Raw genomic sequence first — 11950 nt, forward strand, 5'->3', positions numbered from 1 at the left:
TGGGAGGAATGGTGGTGTAAGGGAGTTGTTTGGAGAAGGAGTGTTGAGATGGTTGAAGAGGTAAGGTGTTTGATTTGGGGGGATGGGTAGTGATTGGTTTGATTTTGAGAGGGTTGAAGGGATGATGACATGTGGCAAATGGAGAGATGAAGAGATTGATTGATTGGTGATGGTGGTTGGTTGATTAGAGAGAAGAGTATGGGGGTGATGGTGGGAGGTATGGGTTGAGGTGATTTTGTGGGAGTGTTTTAAGGGAAAGTGATAGATAGATATGGGTTGTGATGTGGGTGGTTGATTTTGTTAGAGAATGGGGAATAGGTTAGGGTATGTAGGGTATGGGTTGTGATGTTGGTGGTTGATGATGAGAGGATGGGGAATAGGTTAGGTTAGAGTAGGGTTATGGGTTGAGTTGATTAGATGAGGGAGGTGGAAGGAGATGATGACATGTGTCATCTCTTGGTGATTGGTTTGATGTGATGATGATGGGTTGGATTGGATTTTGGGTAGTAAATTGGGCTTTGGGCTTTAGTAGTAGATTAGGTAGGGTTTTGGGCTTAGATAGGGGATTGAATAATGATGAGGATGGACTTGGGTTTTAAGAAGAGTGATTGGGCTTGGTAGAATAGTATAGGGTTGGATTTAGGGATGTAGGAGGGTGGTGAGGTGTGCGGGTCCATGGGCCACGTAAGTGGCCTCGGACATTTATTAATTAAAAATGCATTGTATTTTGTAGGTTTGGGCTTTGGAGCCCATTCCAATTTTTTAATTTTTGGGGCATCTTGCGTCGAGGGCCCGCTCAAATTCGGGTGTCTACACCAATTTTAAGTAATCTATGGATTATTATTGGGCCAAATTGATTTATTTGGATGTATGATTCAATATTTATGTGGATCATTTGATTTTGTTTAGATCATGAGTTTTATCTACAAAAAACCTAAACCCAAACATATGAAGCCCCGCTCCAATTAATGGACTCCCAATTTGTATGCGAGGCCCATTTATAATTTTAGGTACTTTTTTTTTTATTTATAAAATTTGTAAAGACCTCCTCAAGATTTTGATGCCTACAATTGTATCCCAAGACGGAAAGATGTAAGATTCCGAAGTTGTCATGTTAGTGAGTCGATAGAGTATGCCACCTAACGAGTCATTTTATCATGATTTATTTAATTTCTCTTTTATCCAAGAAATTTGAAAAAAAAAAAAAAAAAAGTTATTCTTTGCGATTGAATTTAAATTTTAAATTTATGACTTCGGGGCTGTTCATTTTCAAAATCAAAACCTTCGATAAAACCTGAAAATACTTTTAAAAAAATTTATTTTAATATAATATTTTCATGATATCTATGGTGTTGGATTGCAAATAGAATAAGAACATTGACCGTGAGAGACTCTTTACTGAGAATATGTACTGATTAGTCCCCTAAAAAAGAATATAGACTATTTAAGTCCTACTTAATAAAATATCCACCTATTTTAGATCTTTTGAATATTTTTTAAGAAAAATATTTGAAATACCTTTTTAACAATTTTATAAAGTGGTTTAATCTAAAAATATACCGATTTATTTAGTTATTAATACTTTTGTCAAAATAAAAAATAAATATTTTTATTTATTAAAATCTATTTATAAATTAAATATAATTTTATTTGACTCATTTAAGTAGACTTGCTAATTTTTTAGTTGAATCAATTCGATGAATATTCAAGTCGAATTTTAAAATAATATTTTAATTATTAAAAATTATTTATAATTTTTAATAAATCTAATATACATAGATCAAATTAATTAATAATGATAGCCATACTCATCCCATCATCAACATCATCTATGTGAGTTAAAATTTGCTAGTTTTGGGAAAGAGTATACAAGGATATATATATAGGGTCAGGTTCCGTAGACACATAAAGCTACTCATAAAACTATAACGTTTTTGTCTTATATGGTTAAAAAGATTCGGAATAGGCTGATTTTTGGTGAGAATGATCTCTATGGTGAGGGGATCATCATTGCAAAAAATCATCTCATTCCAAAACTTCTAACCCCATCAAAACTGATTTATAAAAATTGGACAGTCTAAAATTTTTCAACTTATAAACATGGGGCTAGAAGTTTCATAAGGGGCTGATTCTTGGCAAGGATGATCTCCTCACTATAGAGATCATCCTCACAAAAAATCAGCCCATTCCAAACATTTTACCCATATAAGACAAAACACATTGTAGCTTTATAAGTAACTTTATGTGTATACGGATCCTAATCCATATATATATATATATATATATATATTAGATCTTTTTATTTTCATTGTTATATAAAAGATGATCATAGTCAAGGGGCATGTCATCAATTTTAAAACATAGGATTACTTCAAATAGTCTCAAATCACCACTTTTCTATAAATCCCAAAATTCGTTGAATGGGTAATTACGGCATTTTCAACTTATAAACTGGGGCTAGAAGTTTTGGAATGGGCTGATTTTCGGTGATGATGATCTCCTCACCGTAGAGATCATCCTCACCAAAAATCAGCCCATTCCAAAACTTCTAACCCATGTTTTGAAAAATGTTTTGCCAAAATGTTTGTCAAAATGTTTGTTGCTGAACGGGACCCATATATATATATAAAATTAAGTATAAAAAAATATATCGAATTCAACAATAAAATTTGGTGAACTCAATGCGGGTAAATACCACTTGTTTTCATTTTCTTAGTTTTTTCAACTAAATAGATGGAAAGATCGACTAAAACTTGACATAACGACTTATCTAGATGATTTCAAACTAAAAGAACCATCTTTCATTGATTTTCATTTAAAAAGATGGAGCAAAAAATTGAAAAATTCTAGGTCTTTACATACGTTTTTAAAAACTCTTGAAAATGATTTCTTCTTCCTTCTCAAATCCTTTATTTCGGAATGGAGTCTTCGAAACTCAATTGGGATGCTGAAAATCCAATTTTTTTTTTATGATAGTGGTGAGTTCGAACAATTATGGCACATTCGACATTTCAATCATGAGAAATGTGGGGAGTGAGGTTCAGGACTGATTAGGAAGAATTTTTTTACTAAAAAAATTGTCAAGAGAAGTCCTAAAACTTAGGGACTAATTACAAATAAATCCCACTATTCGGGTCCTTTAAATAATTTTCCCAACAAAGAATTCATGGGGATCAATTTCAACATGGTTTCCAACACCATTCCTTTACTAGACAAGATTTAACATATTTCTTCTAGCTTACTTTATCAATCACGATTTTGGAGAGTTTGGTTATGGTATACTTTCTCTCCTGTTTTTTTTTTTTTTTTTTTTTGGCTTGAGTCGAAGATCGAGATATATTTCATATAAGATAAGTTTAAGTTGTTTGGCTCGGATTAATTACATGCCCTTGTGGGAGCTGATCCTCTGTAGTACTAGTACTTTTTTCCTTGTAGTTTCCTATTTTACTCTTTCCACAATGGAGAACCCATGTTGAAAAAAAAAATATTATCGATCAGCCATGCAAGAATCACGTCTTAGATCAAATTTTAAAAAAAAAAAAAAAGCTTTTTAAGCTTGATCAAGGGCTTTGAATGACCGTAATACCTCTAAATCACAAGTGGGCAGTATAATATAATATATCATTAGTTTTGGTCTTATTAGACAAATATTTTATATTATTGGTATTTTATGAGTTTCTTTTATTAAAAAAAACACAAATAAAGTAAAATATTATAAATCTTAAACTCATTATATAATAATAAATGGGAGTATATGTTATCAATGAAACATTGGTATCACTTGAGAAACAAAGGAGAGAATGAGTAGCATCTTACCTTTGGAGAAGATTTTGGTCTTATTAGAGATGATTCTGATATTTGTCTTCTCATTTAGTGGAAAGCTGAAAGCTCACCAAATGATTTCAATCCCAAAATGGCCTTTAATTTCGGGTACAAAAGCAGGAATCTAACCACCAAACACTACCTTATTAATCACTTACAGTGCTTGCAAGTCCCAACAATGTACCATGACAAAATATACAAATATATACTTCCCTTATTAATGAAAAACTAACAAATCTGGCTTAATTAGAACAAAACCAAATCTAATCTAGGAAAGGCAAACAAAAATTCCAATCAAGTTCTTTAATCATTATTAGGCATCCTAGACACCTTTTTTCTTTTTTAACTTATCGTGAGTATCACTACCCTTCAAGTGAGACTAATTCATGGTCACATGCACCGCCCCCTCGGAAAGTCTTACATGCAACTGTTGAGTCGAGGGTCAATTGCCCCCTAGAGGGTGACCCCAAGTAATTCATTGCTTCGTGGGGTTTTGAACACTTGACTTTCCCTTCCCGAGGAGCTTATCAAGGCTTGGCTTGCCAATAGGCCAACCACTTGGGGTTCAAGATACCAATCACTTCTGTAGTAAAGATATTGTTCAAATAACAAATATACCATAATATTGTGTTTACCATAGATTAAATCATTCATCATGATATAGGGGCATAAGTACATCAAGAAAGAACTTTGAGTGTGTCTGCAAAGAGAGAAGAAAAAGCATCCATTTCAAGCTTGTTAAGGACCAAGACAAACTCCAAGTCACCTTTTCCATCTCTGCTCTCATTAAGATTTATGGCTCCCCAGCCCCCTCCAGTGTCAATTGAAATCACCTTGGACTTTTTCGGCTTCCCCCACCCAAAATCTGTCTCGTAAACCTCCAATCTAGGCGACCCAGCAATGGTTACAATTCGTTCGTGACCAAGCAAAAAAAGTTTGGCCAAGAAGTTATGTGCATCTCTCAACACTCCTTCATTCATCATTTGAATTGTATTTCCAATCGATTCTGCTGCAATGGCTATCCCATCTTTTCCAAGTATGTCACTCCTCTTTACGTCTACGTAAAAAGGCACCAAGCAATTACCAAAATAAGTTATGGGTAAAGGAGGGTCTAGGCGAGTCCTGCAATCCACCGAAAAACCGAAATGTTCCCATTCCCTGAAGACTTCATCATCTTTTCGAGCTTTAACCAAGCAGACCCACACGTAAGCGCATGTTAGCACAAATTTTGATAAACGAGATACGGGTAATTCGACCTGCTCGAGAAAAGTGGTCAAGAATCTAACAATAATAATAATACAATAAAGGAGGTTGAAATCGAGCCACGCAATCGTCGTCCAATACTCGTGATTAATTATTCAAGTTTGCAACATCAAGTCTAGTGAAACATTTTTTTGGAGACGAATCCATTCTCTTAATTACAATTCATCCTCGTGCAACATTGGAAAATTACATAACTCAATCTAGTATGAATGATTTGTAAAGAATTTTAGAATTGGTATGCCTCGAAAGAATTTAAGTTTATAGTAATTTTACTAGCAGGAGCACGTGCAAGCACACGTGTATTGGAACCAATTGGACGGTTCTAAGTCCCATGTTTTTTGAAATCGATTAGAGTCAGGTCTCTTGGAATCCAACTGATTAAGAATCAAAATTGATTTGAGACCGATAAAACTCAAGAATTGGAACCATTTAAAATTGATTTGAAACCAAAACCAAAACTCAAGTATTTTTTTTTTTTTTTTTTTTTTTGTAATTTAAAATATTAAATGATCTAAATATAATTTTATTGATTTTTGATCAAATGATCCTAATTTTATTTAATTTAAATTTAAAGTTGGGGGCATTTGAAATCAAACTTACTCCGCTATCTTTCAACATGAAATTGTTGTTAAAATTTATGTGTTAAGCTGATGAAATAATGACATGAAGCCACGCGTGTGTATTGGAAACTACTAAATATGCAAATTCGTACTCCTCCTATTTATAATTGTAAAGAATTTATTTAAATAATTAAAAGGGTAAATTACACATTGACCCCTTGTAATTTGGCATAATTCTATTTTAACCTCCAAATATTTTGATAATTGCACTTACCTCCACTTTTAGTTAAAATTCAGATGTTATTTTAATATCATAACCTCTTATTTTAAATTATTCTTATTAAAAAATAAGTTTTAAATAATTAAATAGACGGCAATTTAAAGAAAGGGTTAAGTGAACCCCTTACATAACTATAAGGGAGGTAAGTGCAACTATTAAAATATTAGCAGGTCAAGATGGAATTATGCCAAACTACAGGGTGTCAAAAGTGCAATTTATTCTAATTAAAATAGATAAGTGAATATTTGTCTTAGTTTCCCAATTGCGCGTTTTGACTTTCGAGTTTGGGGTCACTTCCGAAGACCAAAGACGAATTTAATATATATATTCAAATAAAAAAGTTGTCTTATTATTTGAATCCTTACAAAATAATCAAACAGAAATAGAATTTTTCTTCAAAATTGATTATAACAATCAAATTAAAGGTCAGATCCGGAGGCTCGTCAAATTTTGTCTTTTGGACAAAAGAGATTTGTTTTTAGCACATCAACTTTTACTTATAACACAATCAAATTTCAACTGATATTTTCAAAAACATGCACAACAAAATTCCAATTTTATATATTATTCATTTTAATTTTCAAATCATGTTTTTTCAAGTGAATTCGTCATTTTTATAATCAACAAATTCATTAATAAATTACCAGTGAGATTTTTAATAAAGAAAAATCGTTAATTTTTAATCAATGAATTCATTGATTAAAAAATAATGAAACAAGGAATTTGTTGATTTTTAAAAGACGAATTCACAGAAAAATATTTTTGGGAAAATAAAATAAATAATGAACCAGACTTTGGAATTTTGTGATATACGACACAAAATAGACATCCACCCTAATTGCAAAAGGCTTGACGCATTATAAATAAAAGTTGGTGTGATAATATAATTTCTCAAACAAGGACAAACAAATGTGGCACAAGTAGGGGTGTCAATGAATAGTTAAAAATTCGAATTCGATTCGAATTTGAATTTGAAAAATTAAATATTATCCAAAAATTTTAGATATCGAATTCAAATTTAGATAGTTTTATATATTTGAATCCTTATCGGATATGAATTCAGATATTAACATTTCAAATCTGATAATCTCCGATTTGAAATAATATATAATATATATTATTTTATTTTATTTGAATAATATAATATATATAATAAAAAAAATTAATAATGAAAATCAATTGAATAAAGAAAAGTTGTGTTTTTTTTTTTAATATATAAATTATTTGAATTCTAATAAAATATTATTCAATATCTAATAAGATAATTGGATTCGAATTCAGAAAGAGTCTTAAAATATCCGTTGTCGAATTCAAATTCGAATATCAGATATAACTTTTATATTCGAATTCAGATATTATTGTATCCAAACCGATAAGCATGCAATTACAGCCTTAGGTAAGACTATACATTTAAAGCATCCATTTCAAATAACAAATATACCATAATATTGTGTTTACTACAGATTAAATCATTCATCATGATATAGGGGCATAAGTACATCAAGAAAGAACTTTGAGTGTGTCTGCAAAGAGAGAAGAAAAAGCATCCATTTCAAGCTTGTTAAGGACCAAGCCAACCTCCAAGTCACCTTTTCCATCTCTGCTCTCATTAAGATTTATGGCTCCCCAGCCCCCTCCAGTGTCAATTGAAATCACCTCGGACTTTTTCGGCTTCCCCCACCCAAAATCTGTCTCGTAAACCTCCAATCTAGGCGACCCAGCAATGGTTACAATTCGTTCGTGACCAAGCGAAAAAAGTTTGGCCAAGAAGTTACGTGCATCTCTCAACGCTCCTTCATTCATCATTTGAATCGCATTTCCAATCGATTCTGCTGCAATGGCTATCCCGTCTTTTCCAAGTAAGTCAGTCCTCTTTACGTCTACGTAAGAGGGCACCAAGCAATTACCAAAATAAGCTATGGGTAAAGGAGGGTCTAGGCGAGTCCTGCAATCCACTGAAAAACCGAAATGTTCCCATTCCCTGAAGACTTCATCATCTTTTCGAGCTTTAACCAAGCAAACCCACACGTAAGCGCATGTTAGCACAAATTTTGATAAACGAGATACGGGTACTTTGACCTGTTCGAGAAAAGTGGTCAAGAATCTAATAATAATAATAATACAATATAGGAGGTTGAAATCGAGCCATGCAATCGTTGTCCAATACTCGTGATTAATTATTCAAGTTTGCAACATCAAGTCTAGTGAAACATTTTTTTGGAGACAAATTCATTCTCTTAATTACAATTCATCCTCGTGCAACAACAGAAAATTACATAACTCAATCTAGTATGAATGATTTGTGAAGAATTTTAGAATTGGTATGCCTCGAAAGAATTCAAGTTTATAGTAATTTTACTAGCAGGAGCACGTGCAAGCACACGTGTATTGGAACCAATTGGACGGTTCTAAGTCCCATGTTTTTTGAAATCGATTAGAGTCAGGTCTCTTGGAATCCAACTGATTAAGAATCAAAATTGATTTGAGACCGATAAAACTCAAGAATTGGAACCATTTAAAATTGATTTGAAACCAAAACCAAAACTCAAGTAAATTTTTTTTTTTTTTTTGTAATTTAAAATATTAAATGATCTAAATATAATTTTATTGATTTTTGATCAAATGATCCTAATTTTATTTAATTTAAATTTAAAGTTGGGGGCATTTGAAATCAAACTTACTCCGCTATCTTTCAACACGAAATTGTTGTTAAAATTTATGTGTTAAACTCATGAAATAATGACATGAAGCCACGCGTGTTTATTGCATGTTTATTGGAGACTACTAAAAATGCAAACTCTTAATCGTTCATAAATTTTAATTCAACCAATCATGCTTGCTTTTCCAATACATATGGCGCCATGTCATTGGTTCATCAGCTAAACAAAGAAATTTGATAGCAGCAAATTCGTACTTATTCTCTTAGTTATAATTGTAAAGAATTTATTTAAATAATTAAAAGGGTAAATTACACATTGACCCCCTGTAGTTTGGCATAATTCTATTTTAACCTCCTAATATTTTGATAATTACACTTACCTCCACTTTTAGTTAAAATTCAGATGTTATTTTAATATCATAATCTCTTATTTTAAATTATTCCAGTTTTAGTTGGAATTTTGTGATATACGACACACAAAATAGACATCCACCCTAATTGCAAAAGGCTTGATGTGTTGTAAATAAAGTTGGTGTGATAATAGAATTTCTCAAACAAGGACAAACAAATGTGGCACAAGTAAGGGTGTCAATGGATAGTCAAAAATTCGAATCCGATTTGAATTTGAATTTAAAAAATTGAATATTATCCAAAAAAATTCAGATATCGAATTCGAATTTGGATAGTTTTATATATTTGAATCCTTATCGAATATGGATTCAGATATTAATATTTCGAATCTGATAAAATCCGATTCGAAATAATATATAATATATATTATATTATATTATTTAAATAATATAATATATAATAAAAAAAATTAATAATAAAAATCAATTGAATAAAGAAAAATTGTGTTTTTTTTTTTTATTATATATGCAATATTTAAAAAAAAGAAGAAGAAAGAAACTATAAAATGACCTGATTGCCCTTCACAAGTCGAGCCACCACCCATTGCTTGAGTTTCTCGATATCGGCTCGACCCATCACGAACGTGGCTCGAACCTTGTCGAGTACTGGAACCATAGGAGTGTTCATCAATTGTAAGCTTTGTCGAGATATTTTGTTTTTCTCCAAATCTTTCAAGTAAAGCATCTTCAATTCATCAGAGTCTTTCACCACTGTTCTATCGTAGAAAGGAAGCGATTCCATCATCAAAGATGTATCTCCTTCTGATCTACAAACCGATGCCCATGATTTGATGAAGTGGTTTGATGTTCGACCATCGGCAACCACATGATTAAAGGCAATTCCTATACAAATTCCAGAGTTTGGAAACAAAGTTATTTGTATGGCTAGTAGAGGAACTCGGTCGTTGGACGGTAGTGGTAACTGGGGAACAAGATGATAGAAATCATGGTTGTTTCTTGGGTTGTCACCTATGAGATAGTTGAAATCATGAGTTGATTCGGATATGGTTAGAGGGACAGAGTCACCATCTTTGTAGATGAGTTGGGGGAGAGTGGAGTTGAGAGGCCAAGTGAGGCTTCCAACGAGTGGGTGGAAGTGTTGGAGAGTGAGTGAGAGAGAGTGTTTGAGGTTGGGAAGGATGGAGTTCATGAAATGGGTTATAGAGTGGTGTGATTGGTAGAAGAAGAGACGTTGGACAGGTGGGAGACATAGCCATGGTATATCAAAGAAGGTGAGAGGGAGAGGTGTTTGAGGGATCAAAGCTTTTGATGGTGGAGTGATTTGGCACTCCTCAAGCACCGTTGCCTTGTATGATAAGGCCATGAGTCCGTGTTTGTTTGTGAGTTTGTGTCTCTGTGTGAGTGTGTGTGAGAGAGAGAGAGAGGAGTTCTGACAACTTCAAGGGAGACTTAGTTAATAAAGTTTGTTATGGAGCGATCCCTTGTAGCACATGGTTTGTAGCACATGGTTCGTGTAGCGTCTTGTATCACAGATCCAACGTACGAGAAAGAGTTATGTTGGAAAAAAAAATTAACATCTTAACCTTTTATGATCATGATTCAAGACGAAAAAACAAAAACAAAAACCTCTACATCCATGTCTTTGAAAATGAAGGGGCTACCGAACACTCAATATTTTAAGTGTGGAATCTAAAATAAATTTTATGATTCTAAAAAAAATTATATTTTCAGTTTCATAGACTTGATGACGATAAATGACCCCTTGCCCAATGTGAAAGTGTCTTAAAACTTTAATACACTTTTTCTTAAAGAGACATTTTTCTGGAAAAAATGGTTCATTTGTAAAGAGGGGTTAAGACTTTTTATTTTTATTTTTTTCTTCCAAAAAAAACTTGAATTATGGTAAAATTGTAATTATTTAGTCAAAATGATGAAATTGTAAATATTCAAAGGTCTGACTTTTTCTAGAAACTAGAAAGGTATTATTTAGGATTAGAAATGAATTTTCAAACTTTCAAAAGAAATCAAATTTTGATTTAAGCTCAGTTCTTTGGTGTCCATCGTCGTGAATTAAGCAATTATGATCACATCCATTGAATCTGATTTATTCATAAAAACATGATCCCATGCTACAGTGGCAATAAGTTTACGTGAGTACGTGACTTTGACGGAATGACGGGTGGTTCCGCTTCAAAATTTTCCTTTTCGAGTAATGCTGGGGGTGACACTTCCCACTTTAATTTTTGAAAAGACACTTTCCTGTCACGTTAAATTGTGTCAGAATGCACACAGATTTTCTGATGAGTGTCACGTCACGACAAGTCCAACGAGGGTAATTTTGAATTGCTCAATACACGTGGACATGTGATTTGTGGATCTCGTGAGCAAATAAATTTTTCTTTTTAGTCATGATAAAATGACTCGCGAGGTGGCCTACTCAATTGATTAACTAATGTGGCAAGTTTGAAAATCGTAGATCTTTCCACATTGGGATACATGCATCCCTTGGCATATACATTTTTATGGGGAAGTGTAATATTGTATCCCAAGACGGAAAGATGTAAGATTATGAAATTGTCATGTTAGTGAGTTGATTGAATATGCCACCTAACGAGTCATTTTATCATGATTTATTTAATTTTTCTTTCATCAAAGAAATTTGAAAAAAAATTTCAACAAATCTACCTTGATATTTGTGAAATAAGATTGTAAATGATTTTATTGATTTTGATAAAAAAGAGATACAAATCTCAGTGTTTCCTCTAATTAAAGTAAAAAATATTGATGATAACGTGTGTAATTTTTCTTCTTTCTGGGCTTTACGCTTTATCAGATAAGAAAGTTGTTTGGGTGATGGATTTGTTTTGTGCTTAATCTTCTGTAGAGATTTTTGTAGATTTTCTTCTCTCTAGACTTCGCACGTTATTAGCTGAGAAGATTTCCTTGACTTTCGGAAAAAGGCTTTATACTTGATCTTTTCTTTAATTGGAATCTG

At 32.5% G+C, this 11950-nt stretch overlaps 1 protein-coding gene across 2 annotated transcripts; it reads right to left on the reverse strand.

Annotated features, from left to right (window-relative positions):
- Positions 1–4437: 4437 nt before the first annotated feature.
- Positions 4438–10427, reverse strand: LOC147387493 (phenolic glucoside malonyltransferase 1-like). Of its 2 annotated transcripts, none has more exons than XM_086421604.1 (2): positions 9506–10427; positions 4438–5078 (listed from the first exon to the last, which is right to left on the reverse strand). In XM_086421604.1, the coding sequence occupies exons 1-2, from the start codon at positions 10316–10318 to the stop codon at positions 4500–4502; spliced, it is 1392 nt and encodes a 463-aa protein (XP_086277730.1). In that variant the 5' UTR covers positions 10319–10427; the 3' UTR covers positions 4438–4499. The 2 variants fall into 2 exon arrangements, with proteins under 2 accessions (XP_086277730.1, XP_086277731.1); XM_086421605.1 differs by lacking the exon at positions 4438–5078 and adding an exon at positions 7364–8004 and having other exon boundaries at positions 9506–10404.
- Between the last annotated feature and the right edge of the window lie 1523 nt (positions 10428–11950).

This window comes from Akebia trifoliata, chromosome 13 (genome assembly GCF_017979445.1).
Source record: "Akebia trifoliata isolate Shusen 1 chromosome 13, ASM1797944v1, whole genome shotgun sequence".
NCBI classification, from domain to species: Eukaryota; Viridiplantae; Streptophyta; class Magnoliopsida; order Ranunculales; family Lardizabalaceae; genus Akebia; species Akebia trifoliata.

Bases quoted from the DNA above. Each gene is read 5' to 3' on its own strand.
- LOC147387493 (XM_086421604.1), bottom strand. From the start codon at position 10,318: ATGGCCTTATCATACAAGGCAACGGTGCTTGAGGAGTGCCAAATCACT. The intron at 5,079-9,505 runs GTCATTTTATAG...TTTCTCGAGCAG, and splicing joins GACTTGTGAAGGGCAATCAG to GTCGAATTACCCGTATCTCG.